The sequence below is a fragment of the Phaethon aethereus genome, assembly GCF_964289735.1.
Source record: "Phaethon aethereus genome assembly, chromosome: 7".
Lineage (NCBI taxonomy): Eukaryota > Metazoa > Chordata > Aves > Phaethontiformes > Phaethontidae > Phaethon > Phaethon aethereus.
This window is the reverse complement of record NC_138583.1, coordinates 38,714,314-38,732,486: the sequence shown is the minus strand read 5'-3', so window position 1 is coordinate 38,732,486 and position 18,173 is coordinate 38,714,314. Positions and strand designations below refer to the sequence as shown.

At 39.9% G+C, this 18,173-nt stretch overlaps 1 protein-coding gene across 10 annotated transcripts in view; it reads right to left on the bottom strand.

Moving 5' to 3' along the window:
• Positions 1-18,173, bottom strand: part of DOCK1 (dedicator of cytokinesis 1) — a gene marked incomplete at its 3' end in the record, with an annotated part of 322,821 nt that overhangs the window by 71,486 nt on the left and 233,162 nt on the right. For all 10 annotated transcript variants that reach the window (XM_082001997.1, XM_082002000.1, XM_082002001.1 and 7 more), the window contains 4 exons: positions 17,033-17,111; positions 16,275-16,375; positions 12,217-12,275; positions 6,166-6,314 (listed from right to left, as the gene is read on the bottom strand). In XM_082001997.1, coding sequence (XP_081858123.1) covers positions 6,166-6,314; positions 12,217-12,275; positions 16,275-16,375; positions 17,033-17,111 — 388 coding nt within the window. The remainder of the gene's footprint in view (positions 1-6,165; positions 6,315-12,216; positions 12,276-16,274; positions 16,376-17,032; positions 17,112-18,173) is intronic.

The following is an 18,173-nucleotide window of genomic DNA, read 5'->3' as shown; positions in this document are numbered from 1 at the left end:
TTTGTCATACAGGATCTTGAGTATCTTCCCGATATCAATTTTCCCTAAATTTCTGTAAATCTGGGCTTTGTTGGGCCATCTCCCTAATGGTCCTCTTGGGTTGAACAGAGCTAGATTGTGGCATTTCTGGGATTTTTAAGGACTATGAACATTATCTTTGCTCTTCAATCATTCTTGATACTTCTCAAGAAATCAATATGATGCAGATCATGCAAGCCAGATGACTAAACATATGACATAGTTAAAATTCCTTCTGCCACCTTGCCACAGAAAAATGTTTCATCAGTACAGGTTGAGGTTTATGGAGCTATTGTCTTCCATGATGGGAGTAAGAACATGGCCCTGGAGTCACACAAGCTAATGGCTCTGGGATTCTGCATCTGGCATCCATTGATAAAGTCTCAATTTTTCCCTTTCCTTTTTCAAAAGCATAAAACAGCACAATGTAGGCCTGCAATTATTGTGACGGTATTTAGTCTCAAGTGAAGAAGTGCCAAATTTTCAATGTTTACATTACAGCCAGTGACACTTGCTGGAGGTTCTTTCTGGAGGCTTAGGGGATATATCTGGCACCATCAATGAGCTGAGATTCGTATCTTTCTGTTAACAGTGAAAGCTTGAGGGGTGATGTTAGGAAGATTACAGGAAATTATTATCAACTTTTCCTTGCAGTTCATCAAGATCTCAGCTTCTCTTTTGGATGTGTGTTTGAACTTAAGCAAAGACCATATCCACTACTTCATCTGTCTGTTACAATCTCCCATCTGGACAAGTAATTCAATGTAAGCTATCTAGCGTCTTCAAGTGTCAGCTCAACTAATCACTTTTCGTTTTAGGTTTACCTAAAATGTGGTCGGGCTATATTTGTAGCACTGACTGACAATTTAATCTAGCTGTAGATGAGGAGGACTTTCGATCCTCCAAGCTGCTATAAATTTGTTTTGATATGGGCTAATAATGAATTTGCCATATAAAATTCAAGTGACACATACCACCACTAGAAATTAGTCCTAATGCAGAAATAGCACCCAAGTCCTGTAAAACTTTGTTCAAAGGCTGCTATGAAAGTTGGCGGCAATTCCCAACAGTTTCATCTGTTCTCTTTCCTATTTTCTCACAGCTTTCTGGTTGGCAAACAGATCTGGCAGCCATTTAATATTAGGTGATTTTGGAGGGCCCTAGACTTACTGCCTTACCTTTCTCCCTTGCTCTTCAGCTGGGATGAAGGAGGAAGACCATTATTGTTCAAAAGGCCAGAAACCAAGAAAAACTTATACATTTACATTTCAACTGTATATAACTAAAAATGTTATTTATTGAAATTAATCCTTTATGGCGGATGATTTATTTGAATTTGCATATTCAGTGGGATTGCGGAGGAGAATCTGCAGCATCACAGAAACTTGGGTAAGTCATTAACTGTGTTCTAGCTGCAAGTCTATAGCACCAGGAAAGGGAGGTTAACAGAGGGCTCGGAAGTGGTGAAAAGACTTAATAAGGAATTACAGGTTCTGAAAATGGAGAGAGATTCCGATAAACTAGGTAATTCCTATTGAGGAGAATTGTATCAAACCGAAATTCATTGATAACAAACAAGAAATTACACTGCAAATAAAAATGCTAGTATAACCATCTTGATGATACTGAGACTTATTGTTAAATGCTAGAAATTAATTAAAAGGGTCTCCTCTTCATTTATTCTGGTCTTTACTCATTTAATTCTCTTCACAACAGAACGCTAGCTAGAAGTACTTTAGCTGCACTCATGGTTTTACTTTAGTAATCATATGCATTATGTATGCATTTATTATGCATTTCTGTATGATTTTGCATTATGTATGCATTTATTATGCATTTCCATATGATTCTGCATTATGCATTCACTCCTTATGCATTTCCATATCATTGCTTCTATCATTTCGGCTATGGTTCTGTTATGCTAATTGTCATTCCAATTTGCAGAAAACAGGACAGATGTGTTGTTGTATTTTTGGGGCTCTTTCCTCAGATCATTACTTTTACACAACTCCTTGCTCTAACAGGGTAAGGACACATGCTGGAGCTTGTATGTTTATACCGCTGGTGCCAACACCACCAGACACTGATGATTCTCCTTTGTAATGCTGTTCAGCCTGAAAACTAGACATATGGGACTTCTAATTTCTTCTTGCTCTCTACTGCAGAGTGGGGGGTACACCTCTCAGATTTTACTTTGAAGTGTAAGGGTCCTTCCTTCCTTCCTACTTGATGAGAAATGTAATTACGTTGGGGAAGACAGGCTGGGGTAGTGCTTCTGACTCAATCCCTTACCTTATTTTGTCAATAGGTTTTTTTGGCTCTTAAAGTAAGTTACTTCTACTCGTTAGTTTGTACCGGATTACTTAAAAGAAATCGTATGATGATGCAGTGCTGTGAGATGGGGAGAATCTGCCCAACACCTGCCGCTGCCTCCTCCTGCTTCCTCCGTGGTCTGTTTTGTACCAGTTCCTGCACTGGCACCTCTTCGTGAATGGGTTCAACTCAAAACAAGCAGGACATTACATCAGCAATGACACAGGTCCAGAAAAGGCAAGTTAAAGTTTTGGGCAGGCAAGCAGGGTGCTCATAGGAAATGAAGCCAGAGCAAGTGACAGCTGAGAGGAACAGGCAGCAAAAGCAGGAGGCCAGGGCTTTTTATGCTCCAGATTCCACATTTCAGCTGAATGACTGTTTCATGATGAACTTTCTCTCCTGCTGTCACCATGGGATCCATCATGCTCTCCTGACCAGGCCTTGAACAATCAAACCAATTCTCTTTCATCGCTCCTGTGGCTCTGACATATTCCCTTTGATCTGGAGGGCTTGCTAGGAAAACTGGCAATTTCTTCTATAGGGAAGCTTCAGTCCCACACAGACTTTAGTATCAGATTCATGCTTTGAGGTACAGGCTACTTTGAAGCCTTATATAGGCTTCAAAGCACCTTAAGAGGGAGAGGACAAAAATGGGCAACTCCAACTTTTAATTCAGCAGTCTTTAATTTACTTCTGTAAAAACCAGTGGACTTTATCTTCTGGGTTTTTTTTAATTATTATTTTTATTTTTTTAATGTTTTTATCTTCTGGTCTATATATACTGGAAGAACAAAAAACCCTATTCTGTCTGTTACTGGTTTTACCAGGCAAACCAATTCATACTGAAATTAAAACCACCATGGGGAAAGCTGTCTGTTTATAACACAAGGCATCACAGCATAGAAGTTCTGCAAAACATTTAAATTCCTCCCCCACAAATCATGAGGTTTATACATCTGCTGGAAAAATGGACACAATCCAAACCCTTGTTTATGTGACTAATAAGGTAAGATAACTGGATTTCTGGCAGATTAGTTTAACAGCAGCCAACCATTCAATTTTGAAGTTCTCTTTGAAAGCAATGCTGGACAATGATAATTGGTAGTTGCAGGTAGAAGACATAACGCAGTACATTACACCAACACATTAAGTATGAAAGTTTGCCTAGGTACCGGTAATACTTAAATTATTTTATATTTATTTCTATCACTTAAGCACAAAAAAGACAAAAAAGATGAGCCTGTAAGCTACAGGCCAGGCAGGCTCACTTCAGTTCCTAAGGAAACCATGGAGCGAAGCCCTTGTGGAAGCTATTTCCAGGTACATGAAGGTTAAGAAGGTGACTGGTAAAAGCCAATATGGATTTACCAAGGGTAATGATCACGTCTGACCAACCTGACTTCCCTCTGTGATGAAACTATCTGCTCAGTGGACGAAGAGCTGTGGTTGTCAAGATCTTAGCAATGTGTTTGATACAGTCTCTCAAAACATATTTGTTGACAAATTGGTAAGATACGGACAGGAAAGAGAGACTACAAGGTGGGTAGAAAAAGTGGCTAAACTGCTGATCTCAAAGAGTGGTGATTTAATGACTCTGAAAGACAGCCAACAAGAAATTGCATAACATTTAAGGAAGAGAAACTTGGAAGTCCTGAATGTGGGATGGCATAGTTGCAAGCAGCAGAACGTAAGCAGTGTGAACCTTCAGTGGAGGCAAAATGTGTCCATGATTGCACCAACAAGAGTACAGCTAGAGGATTAACAGGATTATTGCACTTCTTGGGCCATGGCTGGAACACTGCATCCAGCTTTGGTTCCCCTAGCTCAAGAGAGACGTTGACAAATTGGAGATGGTCTAATGGAGGGCTACCGAGATAAGCAGAGTGTTGGAGAACCTAGGCCAAAGAATAGTTGAAGGAACTGGGTTTGTTCAGCCTAGAGAAAAGCAGACTCAAGCCTTCCAACACCCAAAAGGTGGTTATAGAGGAGATCGAGTTACTCTGTTTACAGGGGTGCACAGTAACAACACAAGCAGCAACAAGCACAAGGTAATTCAGGGAAATTCCATCTGGATATAGGAAGAAAAGTCTTAAACATGGAATAGGTCACCCAGAGAAGTGGTGAAACCTCCACCACTGGAAATATTCAATACGGAGCTTCAGATGGCCCAGGATAGCCCAATCTAAGGCCCAGTCTGGACCAGATTACTTCCAGGGGTCTCATCCAACCCAGACTTTTCTATAATTCTCTGCTTTTTACAAGCTGTGATCTTCATTCCCCAAAGACCAATCTGAGATACTCAGCAAACTATATAACTACATTATCTGCAAAACCGTAAATGGACAGATTGATCATTCCCTGTTAGACATAACTGTTCACTCCAAATGCACTGAAAAAAGGTTTACTATCTCTGCAACTGTCATACCCATGCTATTTCCATAAAGAAAGAAGCTATACTGACATAAGAGAAATATGCTGAGTACCTACAGTCCAAGACATCTCTAAGTTAAGCACAAGGCATTTTTCTTCTCAAAAGGCAAAAAGAATTTCTGTGAATTATTTAAGACATTCATTTATTAAAATCACCCAACTATTCCACACAAAGCTGGTTTCCTTCTGTCATGAAAATATAGGGCCATAAATTTAGCTATAAAGTTACCCTTGGATTTTTCATGATCCATATAATTTTACAAATAAAAAATGACAAGCAACAAAAGAGAGCATCTGACAGGAAACTTTAAATGGCATCCCAGTGAGCATTTCAATCTTTACAGTATAATCTGAGTCAAACATAAGAAAGAATGATTATGCAGTAATTGGATGGATCCAAAATACAGTTCACAATCCTTCCACACACCATCCAGCACAAAACTAATCAAAGAAATACAGCTGATGCCATTTCCCTTGCTTAAATGTCTCCACACAGATATTCATTTACTCTGGCTACCGATTTATTAAGAGCTCATTATGAATAATAGTTCACAAAGTAGTATGGAAAAGGATAAAAATTTTTCATCCAAGAAAGAAAACTCCCAATATAGGGGAAAGGAAATAAGGGAAATAAAGGGAAAAAAGTAAACAACACACGTCAAACTTCATTGCAAAATTCCAAAGGTCATATCCTGAACTGACAGAAATTTCAACAGTGTAAAGGAGCTACATTGGCTTATACTATAACACTGCCTGGCCTAACTAGTCTTAGACTCAATCCGTAAGGCAAAGTTTCAAGGGAAAGAAGGTCAAATGAATTATGTGAGGAAACTTTCTTTAGTTGATAGCTGATACTATCAGGATAAGATTGTGTGTGCTTATTCAAGGACTTCCCTCAGCATGTTAAAGTAAAACAGAATAAAAATTCTACATTAGTATTTTAGGTTTTGCAGTGTCAACATAGCGTGAAGAAACACTGACACTGGATAGCTTTTTTTCCTCTTCACAATCCATAAAATGGTAAAGAGTATAAAAATTATAAGATACTAGAGATAATAAATTCGTATAGGTTATAGTTTCTTTTGCCACATTATCAGGCTTCGTTTATGTCCAATTTCACTCAGAAGCAGATTCCTTTCCTGCGTCACAGTGAAAATTTAAGACATCTCTCTCTGCTCTCCTTTGATATCATAAAGAAAGGTTTCATTTACTTCATGCAAATTTTTCCTTCAATAAGAATCTAAAACCCACATATGAAAACTCTATAGCCACTCAAGTGTTATAGAAAATCTGTAACTATATTATTCTTTAGAAAAATAAGAAATAACAAAAATTCTTATGATTTTGTCCAAGTACAGTTAAATCTTTCATACGAGCTTTAAATATCCATAGGTTGTTGCTTACCATCTGGAAGCTTCTAGTAGAATGAAATTCACACTGCATCATATCAAAGAAGATTGGGATTGTAGCTTTCCGAAGTTCAGTTTCAGGGATCAACGTCATTTCTAAGATCGGTCCCACCATTTCCGGGATAAACTTGATTTTATGCTGACCTTTAAGAGAAAAGATGCATTTCAGAGTTAACAAACAGCTACTGACTTTGGTAGAAGATAATTGTTATAAAAGCCATATCAATAAATTCTTATATAGGATAAGAAAGTATTTTTCACGATCTGACTCTACTGAAAAGCATATTATTATTTATGCCACAAGAGGGGAAGTACATGGTATGTGTAAAACCAAATTAACAGGACTTGTTGAACCAGTTATCAAGCTGGAACTTGCCATTTTCCACGAAGCACCCAGATTTGCACACTCATATTAAGTTTCAAGGGTTTTTTTTATAAATACAACTTACGGTTGCGAGAGAAGGAGGCTAAAAGGCACATCACTTCTATTAACTTATTTAGACTTCTGTATCTTCTGCAGCATACAAAATGTTCTCTGTGTCAGTCTATCAAAGTGTCACCACGAGTGCATACTTACACAGCCTCGAGACATGAAACTACATCTCACCAAGCCGATAATACGTCTTCCTTCTTCAAGAGCTGATCTGACAGGCAAACTATATTTCACATTTATCTTCCCAAGAGAAAACTGCACCTCCCCCAGCCCTCCCTGCTCCGCTCTCGGCACATGGAACAGAAATTAAACCTTAACAGGAACATGGCACCTAATAAATATTGGACCAGTTAAAAATATCTGTTCTCATATTATTAGCCAAAGTGTAGAGAATGCAGATTATATGTTCTTCAAATTATCTGTCCAACAACTCCACAGAAAGGTGGAGAGCTCCAGGCAGAGGACTCGATGGCAGAAGTTTGGAAAATACCAATACCTTCCCCTCTCAGCAAGAGGCTGGCATTCATTTGAGCCTCACCACACAGCGGCTGACGCTTCTCCCGGATGCAATGCCAACGGCTCTGTACAACCGGGCTCATGCACCGCGCATGCATCCACTGCTGTGGTGCAGCCCAGATGTCTTCAGAGCTGGGCTAATTTAAGGAGCCCTCAGCTTCCACCATTTTAAGACTCTTGTTTCCCATTGCAGTTACCAGTGGTATATGACAGAAACAGGTTTTAATTAATTTATATTCCACTGCACTACACCAGTACAGCAGTAACCGTGGAATTTTTTAATTAGCAGTTTCACTTTTGACCAGAACGAACATAAATCTCAACGAACGTAATCAAGAAGAAATCCTTTACTAACAAAACACACTACTTTTTTTAGCAGATATAATTTCGGTTACTTGATTTGGCAAACTTCAGAATCCTATTAGCATTAGCAATCCTATTAGGACAAATTAATACTCCACTAAAATTGCTACTTTGTATGATGCTGCAATGTTGGTTGTTGGTGAGGAATATCAAGTGAGAGGCATAAAGCTTTCCTCTGTCTCTCTTCAAGTATTATTACATTCGGCCTCGCAGGTGACAGTTTGCTTGTATTATGCCTGAAACGTGTCAGAGTCAATATTTCAGAAAACAAATGATAGTGACAAAAGTGATTCGTCAGGCACAAATTCCATGTCATGAAGTTCTCCATGTGCCACAAGTGGGTTTTTTCAATTGCTTAAAGCGCAGGGATTCCCTCAGAAAAGTAACTAACATCTTCTGAACTTCAGATATGCAAAAAGGCAAATTCACAAAGGAAGATTTTTTTGAAATCTTGGATCCCTGTTTCTCTTCTCTGGGAGCAGTTAAACTCCTTGCTCCAAAAAGGGAGTCACTGAAGAGCTGATCCAATGCAAAGGCACGGAGAGCCATAGACCTCACCTCCCAAGGTGCTCACCATTCAGAAGGACTTGGGGGGGAACAGAAGCGAGCGAGTTATTAGCAGAAAGTATTAAAATCACTTGTATGTTGTACTGTGGAAAAATCCCTTGTCTGCTGTTTGAAACCCACGTAGCTCATTCCGCCGTTTGGAGGGTCCGTGGGTGGCTCCCACCGGAGTTTACGCAGCTCGGCTGCAGAGAAAAACCAGGGGACTGATCTGCTGGGGTGGTGCTGCCCGCTTTGGACGCGGAGCACTCGCCCCCCAGCACGGCTACCCAGGAGCGGGGGCCAGCAGCGAGCTCGGGAAGGCTGAGCAGCACAAATTAAAACAGTAAGACGTCTTGATTGGTTTTCTCCATCAAGCATGTACGAGGAGTAACACAGAGGAAGGCTTTGTCCCTCAACTGGGTGATACAGGAGAGGGCTGCAAGCCCTGCGTGACATCCTTCCAACACTACAACACACATCGGTGATGTGATGACGTGCATGTACACGTTTGCTACGGTGGCGCGATCCAGTGCGATGTTGTGCCACTAAAGAAAGCATGAGAGCAAAACACGAGAGGAAACGATCCTCCTCTGGCACTCCGGAGCATCCTCCCAGCTGCCTGTCACACGCAGCACTTTCTGATAGACAACCCAACAATGAATTTGCCTTTTTTTACCCTAGGAGTGTGGGAAATCCCACGCAGAGACTCAAAATGTGACAAGTCTGGAAGAAAATTGAAGATTCTCTTCTGAAAACCAAATTGTGCAGCTGCTTTACAAGCCACATGCAAAAAAAGTATTTTTTTGAACATGCAAAAACTTCCCCTTGCAGTGGCTCCTGCATTGCCATGAGATGTGCTCACAACAGGAACAGGCCTCATTCCAGGAACCAAACACAAGGTGCTTTCTTTATTGGATAACGTGTGATTTTCAGTTCCCAGGTTCTTTTAATTTAAATTTGGGCTACAAAAAACACCAAGTAATTTGCCAGCAACCTCACCTCTCACTTGGGTCAGCTCTGAACATGCATGACTAACCCTGAGAGTGTTATCTGTAATGACTTCTATTTATACAACGCTCAAAGTTCAGGTCTATTTTTAACCCTGGCTTTCCCTCCAACGACATTAAGATCTCTGTCAAGACACCTTTTCTGAGGTCAAGCATTTGGAGGGAAGGACCAGGCCAGTGGGCAGCTTGCTGGACGACAGCAGCAGCAACCATTTCACTTCAGGAATTTTACTTCTCCATCTCTCTCTGGCTGGTTCAGATGTCAACCATAAAAGCCATGTTTTCTGAGCTGGCTTTCCTTGACCAACTTTAATTTTTAATGTCATTACAATTCCTTTAAAATATAACTGTTGAAACCATTAACCACTGAAAATTGGTACACAAGACCTAGTGTCGAACTGTGTTTTGTATATGCTAAATTGCACCACGTAATGCTTTTAAGCGTATGTTGTTTGAGTTCCTACATTTTCAAGACAGAGGTCACGGCTTTATGCTTCTCTGATATTATCTGTCTCATCAAGGTCTAAGGCCTGAGTTCCAACAAAACAGTGACTCAAAACATTACATTATTTTAAAGTTCAGGTTGTGATATGGAGGAAAAAAAGCCTCCAAAGACCAGTATACACTGGGTTTGGTGCACAAAAGAAAAGAAAAGCCTTGCAGCGCCTTCAGAAAGGCAACGCAGCGGGGGCTCTGCACACTGGGACGGCTCCCCGAAGCCGTCCTCATCGCTGCTGCATGAGAACACTCAAATCTAAAGCCTTCATGATCAAATCTACCAGGGCATCAAACAGGACAGCCACAACTGGGATTTAAATAAAAAATGGGTCAGGCTGGATCTCTCTCATACGTGGTTCCCTGTTTAAAACAAAAATCCTAAATTACAGTTTATTTAAAGTGTGCACACAGTTAGCTAGTGTTGCTCTCCACTACACATGCTCTTTTTTTTTTCCTGCTTATAAAGGTTGGAAGCTATGAATATTGCAGCCAACACTGCATAAAAAACACAGACAAGAAAAAACTTTTAGAATTTGTATTTTTCTATTTGATTTCAGAAAATAAATTACACTCTTAGAGATGCATTACAGCTAAAGGACTGTCTCATTCCTGACTGGGGGGTTTTAACCCAGCAGGCATTACATGTTAATCATGGTATTTATGAACAAAAACTGGTGAGATTAATTTTTGAAGCTTATCCATACCCTTCAATACATAAATCAAAAGTCAGAGTTGTTTGACTTCATCATGTCTTATGCGCAATGGCACAGTCATAAAAATTATATGCTCAAGAATATGCAAGAATTAGTTTTTCACTTCTGATTTTGTTTCTGAACATACACATTAATAATTTGACTAATGTAGTGCAACTTCTAACATAAAAGTGTCAAGCACCCCCCAATCGATTACCCGGCAGTGGTAAGTAAGAATTCTTTCTTAATTGATGCCGTGACATACATGAGATTGGTGAAGATCCAGAAGTTAAACACGATCAGCATGGGCTATCTGTATTACAAAGAAAATGAGAAAAGGCAAGCTGCTCATTCTGAGAAGTACAAAGGCCACCTTGGATTGGGGTCCTGCCTCCGATTTACCTTGCTCTTGCAGCTTTTGTTGGGAAGAGCAGCAATTTACTGACTCCTTCAACATGTGAGATTTCGGCATTAATGATCCCAGCCACTTACAGAATCACAGACATTAGAGCTAGAGTAGGTCACAGAGTCATCTACCTGGATAATTCAGTTTATAAAAACCTCTATTAAAAATAAAAGGCTTTCATGACAGCACAGAAAGCAATGTTGAAAAAAACCACCACGCCTCATGCCAATCAATTCACAGAACTCCAGGGGAAATTATTATTATCTCCCTGTTAATGTTGAAAAACTGAACTCTAGAGCAACTAAAAAACTTGCCCAAGAGCAGCCAGTGTCAGAGCAGTAGTAAAAAGCACAATGCACTCTACAGTCCCCAGCCTGAATAAAACAACCTCATGCAAGAACAGCCAGATGTACACCTACGTATGCAACTCTCTCTACTTTCAGTCCAGTAAATTCTGGGAAAAGTTTGAAAATTCAAAGATGCTAGAGAAATTAGTAAAGATAACAGATGAATGTAAGCCTGGACCAGGGAAGGATTTGGCTAATTACTAACAAAGAGACTGCCAGCGTCTTGAGCTGGATGACCCAGCATCAGGCACGATACAGATTTTATCACCTGACGGGGAAGTCACATATCAGGTGTGAACCATGCTTTAATCTGTTCTCCAGACACTTAATTCACAAAAGATGCTTCTAATAAAAAGTGAACTCAGCTGCTCTCAGAAGCCTTTTCTCATCATTCCAGCAGAGTGGATGCAAACTGTGGTATCAAATACTTATGAACCCTTGTATTCCCTTCTCTTATATATGCTGATTTTTCTCAAGTTTCAGCAAGAACAGTTCAGCTAGAGATGTAAGTGAAGTGGCAAATACATTTATTTCTGATAATTTAAGGAACTTTTGATAAAACTTGGAAGAGCTGAAGTGTCTCTGCTGCAAAGCTCGGGAAAATGAAATCTGGCAGATGAGTACACTCAGGTCACAGTAAATACTCAGTTTCTCATGAAATTCAATCCCCATATAGCTACATCATACTCACAGAATAGCACAAACTTGAGACAGTCAGATATGCCTAATTTACCTACGAACTCCAGGGATGTCCATGTTCCCATTCTTTGCTGATCTTCCTGAGTCACTCTGGTACAGCCAAACAAGACTGAAAATCAGACTTTAAGCAGAATTTCCAGGCCAAGTCACTGATATCCTCGGACACGTTCATTATGCTACAGTCCCAGTTACTGCATCCACATGGATGTGTGTGTATGTATGTGTGTATACATACGTGTGTATATATATATTTAAGGAGGAAAAAACCCATTCAGCAGGTATCACCATAACTTTCTTTTTATTTAGTGTGAGGTTGAATACCACGGAAAAACAGAAGGTACGTAGACATTGACTACAGTTCTGTATCTTCCCAGATGGCGAAATAAGCATGCAGAGGAGGCTTTATTTCTTGAATCACCTGCTTTATAAATGCCTTTTGGAAGCCTACCATTATTTCAAGCGAAAGCAAGTTGGTTTCATCTCTAGCTTATACAAACACTGAGTGAAAGCATTAAGCAACAGGTGCTCAGGCTACTTACCCAAGTTATACCACATGTCCCTGATTTCAAAACCAATCTGCCTTCTCATATCACCATACCTTAAAAAAAAAACCACACAAAACCACCATTAAAAAAAAAAAACAACAATAAGCAGAAACATCTCATTTCATTTGTGAGCACTGGACTTTGAAGAATGTCCCTTTTCATAGAATCACAGAATCATTAAGGTTGGAAAAGACCTTTAAGATCATCAAGTCCAACCATCAACCCAACACCCCCATGCCCACTAAACCGTGTCCCCAGCCGCCATGTCCACACGTTTTTTGAACACTTCCAGAGATGGTGACTCCACCGCCTCCCTGGGCAGCCTGTTCCAATGCTTGACCACTCTCTCTGTAAAGACATTTTTCCTAATATCCCACCTAAACCTCCCCTGGCGCAACTTGAGGCCATTTCCCCTTGTCCTATCGCCGGTTACTTGGGAGAAGAGACCAACCCCCACCTCACCACAACCCCCTTTCAGGTAGTTGTAGAGAGCGATGAGGGCTCCCCTCAGCCTCCTCTTCTCCAGACTGAACACCCCAGTTCCCTCAGCCGCTCCTCATCAGACTTGTGCTCCAGACCCCTCCCCAGCTCTGTTGCCCTTCTCTGGGCATGCTCCAACACCTCAACGTCCTTCTTGTAGTGAGGGGCCCAAAACTGAACACAGGATTCGAGGTGCGGCCTCACCAGTGCCGAGTACAGGGGCACGATCCCTGCCCTGCTCCTGCTGGCCACACCATTGCTGGTACAGGCCAGGACGCTTTTGGCCTTCTTGGCCACCTGGGCACACTGCCGGCTCATGTTCAGCCGACTGTCGACCAGCACCCCCAGGTCCTTTTCCACCGGGCAGCTCTCCAGCCACTCCTCCCCAAGCCTGTAGCATTGCATGGGCTTGTTGTGACCCAAGTGCAGGACCCGGCACTTGGCCTTGTTAAACCTCATACAGTTGGCCTCAGCCCATCGATCCAGCCTGTCCAGATCCCTCTGCAGAGCTCTCCTGCCCTCCAGCAGATCAACACTCCCACCCAGCTTGGTGTCATCTGCAAACTTACTGAGGAAGCACTCGGTCCCCTTGTCCAGATCATCGACAAAGATATTATTAAACAAGGCTGACCCTTTTACAAAGGGGTGAGATAGAGAGGCTGAAAGCCTCAGCCATGCAGCCAGCAGCTTCTGTTCCTCACCTTGTATTACTTGCTCTCCCTCAAAAGACCCCGATTTTCATTTCTGCAGCGTTACTTATCAAAGGGACAACACCCGCAAAACATTCACTGGTGCAAAACCTCGTTTTGCCATATTTTGATGTTATCTAACTGTCCTTCAGGACACTGCGTGGTTACGGAGATTAACTGTGGGCATTTTCTATTTTTCAGATGGTAATGGCTGGAGGAAGCATAACAGAGAGCTCCACGGCCTAAGGCTGTATTTTATTTTTATACACCCTCTTAGCATAGCATTGTCCTAGAAAATACAACAAGGAACATCTTGTGACATCTTGTACCTTGATGTGCAGAATCAGAAAAAGAAGGTTTCTACGCGCCAACGGGATTTTGTGTCCTGCCCGGGCTTGACCAAAAGTGAGTGGCCCCGGGCAGTGAAGGAGCCCGGGCGGCGGAGGGGGCCCATGCTGCAGCCTCCCTGCTGCACCAGTGCCTCCCGCCTCCCGTCAGGGTATTTTCATATTCCACTCCCTCTCCACGTTAATACCAGGAAAGCTTAGTGAATGGAAAACACCCTATTGCCTTCATTAATGATGGGATCGGAACCATGATGAGCTCCAAGAACGTATTTGCTACCGAGAATATTTGTATGTTAAAGATCGTTATTGAAATAACAAGATGAGCAAAATGGCAGTATCTGGCAAGTTCCGAATTTCTGTGGGATAATACTAAGACACCCTGTCATTAATATGGATTAAAAAGATTCTTCTGCATCATTAAGAATCTCTTATTATCTAATGCTAAAATTAAATGCAATGTTTAGCAAAAACTACAATTTACAATAATTAAAATTTTAATTATTAAATATTTGACATATTATTTGAAATATATACTTTAAAATATGGGTGTGATATTAATTAACTGATGAATTATATCCCTTTGGCACAGAACTGGTACTGGTTTCACAGAGCTATAAAAGTTAGTGCCTCCAGACCATACATTTATTGCATCTTGAAAAATTTATGGACTTGATTTCTGTCTCCAAAACATGATTAAACTGAAAATAACAACTTATAAAATCATTATAAACAGAGATTTACAATTTAGCAAACTTCATTAAGTAACCCCTTCAAATGACTTAATCTATTTACTTATATTAGCAGTGAGAAATGTCTGTAGATTTCTTGAATTTCTTCAGCAAGATATACTTCCCAGTTTAATATAAAAATCCCTCAAAGAAAATTTCCATCCAAGGTTCCCACCCTCACAAAGAGGAATATCAGCCCACAAATTATTTCATAGCAATTTCCAGTCCAATTACAGCTCAGCTCTTGATTTTGTGTTCAGGTCAGGAGTCAAACGGGAACTGAAATGCTCACGTAGGTGCACACCAATGTTGGACACAGAGAGCAAAGGGTGAGGAGAGATGTGACTGATGGCAGCCACGGCTTTGAGCCCTCTGGAGCACCTTTCCTTTTGCAAGTATCCGGTAAGCTCTTAATTACAAAAGAGAATTTGCATCACTGGTCCCATCTTGTGAAAAATCATTTTATTCTATAAATTCTAAAACTAATGAAATAATGTGTAACTGTGATGTTATTTATGATATTTATAGCAGAAGTGCAAAAGTCTGAGCTCTGCTTGACATCACTTTTCCACAGAACTTGTAAATATTCCTGTTTCATCAAGGAAGCCCCACGAGTCACAGGTACGTACATTAGATCATACAGTGCTTAAAAATTCTGCTTCAATGCTCAAGTAAAGCACAGCTTCCAAAGGAAGCTCCTCAAAACTCGTCATGGAGTGGATGAGTTTGAAGGGCAAAATTTTGCTGCAAAAAAAAAAAAAGAATGGGACATAGAGCCCTGTCTTTTCTGGTCAAAGCCCGCAACCCACACAGTTAAAGCAAAAAGCCTTTTAAAATCTCATCTCACTGCAGCAGTGATAAACCCAATCCCTCTCGTCATCATAATGTACAAAAAGGCTTCAATTTAGAAGGTGAAGTGATACAAAATGCATCTTCCTTCTCTACGTATATATATAATATAAATTATACATACAAGGTTTCTGAGCTATACTTGCCCAGGGAAATCAGCTTTGAAACTCCCCATTTTTCTGCATTAACTGCAGTAACCTGATTGTGGGAACAAACCGCTTTTGCAGGTGCCCTTTACAGATATTACAACACACAAAGAGAATCCACACACCATGTTTGAAAAAGTGCAATTGGCTTTTTTCAGTGCTCAGTATTCCGTTAATTAATGATAAAGTCCACTACATTGGAACACCAATGAAATTTAGGAGAAATACATATATTCTACAAAATATTCATGCTCCAGTCTGATTTCCAGTCTTTTTTCTTTTGACAGGTTTCATTTGCTGTGGGATTCTGAATAGCAACTGGGCAGTTCAAGCTCCCTTTTCAGAGGTAGGCAATGTAATCCCTTTTAACCAGGAAAGCATACAAGACTGCAGTTATCAAACCCATTCTTCGGGGATATCGCAGTGAAACTGGCTGTAGTTACAAAAATTCACTCTAAAAGGCCGTTAGGGATTAAGCAATAAAGAGAGCACGTAAAATGAGATTAGAATAAGCACAAAGCTAAAGTGATTTAAGAATTCAGTTTTATAATATGTTAATACTTCTGAAAAGTCTTGACTTTATGAACATCCTGCAGTATAAAATACTGTCTTCATCAGTAATGAATCATGTAATTTAGATCTTGATTCAAGGGTAGAAACACATGCAATACTTGATTCATGTTTTTAAAACCAACCTTTCATTATACCATGATTGCATCTCAATTTGAACAGATTTAGCTAAGGAATTAAACTAAAATTATGTTAATAGACCTCAAGTTCTTGTCCGTGATTTAGATGACGAATAGGACTTACTTGTTAAGTATTTTTGCTCTTTTAGCACTTGAAAAATTCTCCAGTTGTAATGACTCTTGCGTGAGAAAAGCAACAGCCAGGTGGAAGTAGTTGTTCCAAAGCTGAAAGCCCCCAAAATGACAAGAATAGATACCGTTAATTCTCTGAAATGTTTTTCTGCACACCTACAAACCAACATAAAGTACCTAAATTACGCACATAAATATTTAAAGGAGAAAATAACAGACACCGCGGAGACAGAGTTTCTTGATATACCCTTAGTACATCTCCTCGTTGTGTTTACATTTCCATGAAACACTTCCCATCTACAAATCCTAATCGATTGTGGTTTGATGATGCCAGTAAAATTCAATGTGAACACATAAAAAAAAGAAAAAGAAAAAAAAAAAAAAAGATCCTGAACAAGTGACCTAAACAGGCAGTTCTCATTGGCAGGGCACTCAGACGCCAGGTCTCAGGCTCCACGTCTGAGGCAATGGTTCTGCTGAAGCATCTGCTGCTGACACCCCATTTGGCTATTCCTGAAGGAAAGGAGGAGTTTTCTGCAACGCTCTGGGTAAGACTTGCTGCTGTTCTAGGATGAGACCCACAACACACGAATGGATCGTACATACCTGCTGAGCCTGAAATGATTCACTGGTCTAACTGGTCTCCTAGGGTTCATGAAGACACATACATACACCAAAGTTATGCGTTGAGGGCAGAAATTTATTACACCATTAACATCGGTCTCCAAGACACTGGTGTTTTTTTCTTACCTGTAACTCAAAGTTGGCTTGATCAAGAAATTTTTTGTTTAGCATATCTGCATACTGATTAATTGCTCGCAGGAAGACTCTGAAAGATCAAGAGAAAATTACATAATTACACACCCTTCTGTGGTACCTTTGTACATTTGGCATCCCAATTAGACAAAAATCTGAGTCTGTCTGGAGAGTGAAATTTGTAGCTGTTACTTGAAAACCAGTGTGATCTCACCAATAGGTATACAGAATTATATGCAGATGTTCTCAAAATTAATCAAGTAAATTAGCATATGCAGAAACACAAGGAATGTTTTGGATAAAATCACTTGTCTTTAAAATATCTCATGATAATCAAGAAATCATTAAAAATTCGGTTTATTGGAAAAAAGTATATATATTTGTAAAGTTACAGTGTCTTAGCGTTGTATCTAACCTAGACTTGCAGCTGGCTGTATTTTAACTTGCAGGTCAAGCAAAACGTGTTTTTAAGCACGAGGCAAACACTGTTTTACTTATGGCAAAATAACACATAAAAATGCTGTTGAAGGACAATCTTCAAAACATTGTTCACTGTTCTATTTCTAAAATGCTAATTTAGTACGCAGCGTAGTTTATTGCTTTTCTAAAAAGGAGGCTTCTTAAATTGCAATAGGAGTTGGCTTGACAAGCTTTAAAAATAAAACCAAATGGTATAGTATAAGTAGGTCACTACATATTCATGGTGCTGAAAAGTAAACATATTATTCTTTGGTACCCTAATCTCCATTTTCAAAATAACCATTAGATTCTTCCTGAAAACTTTGAATTTATGCTATGAAACTGCCAGCTAATGCCCAGACAAATGAGCTTGTCTTCTGAGCACACTGTGGTAGAGATTTATGTCTCCTGAAAGTACCACCAACGATAAAGACCATTCATGACATGTACTACTTTCCCCCCAATAGTAATCTTTAAAAAGAGAATTTACTATCAAATGCAAATAACAAAATTAATCTTTCTACAGGCTGACAAACAAATATCAGAATTATTTAAAACAATCCAGTAGAGGCTGTTTGAAAGATCTTTTACTGAATTTGAGATACCTAGTGATCTCTCCTGAAGAAGATTAATATTTATCTAAATGTTTCATAATCCAAGACAAATGAAGCCTCCA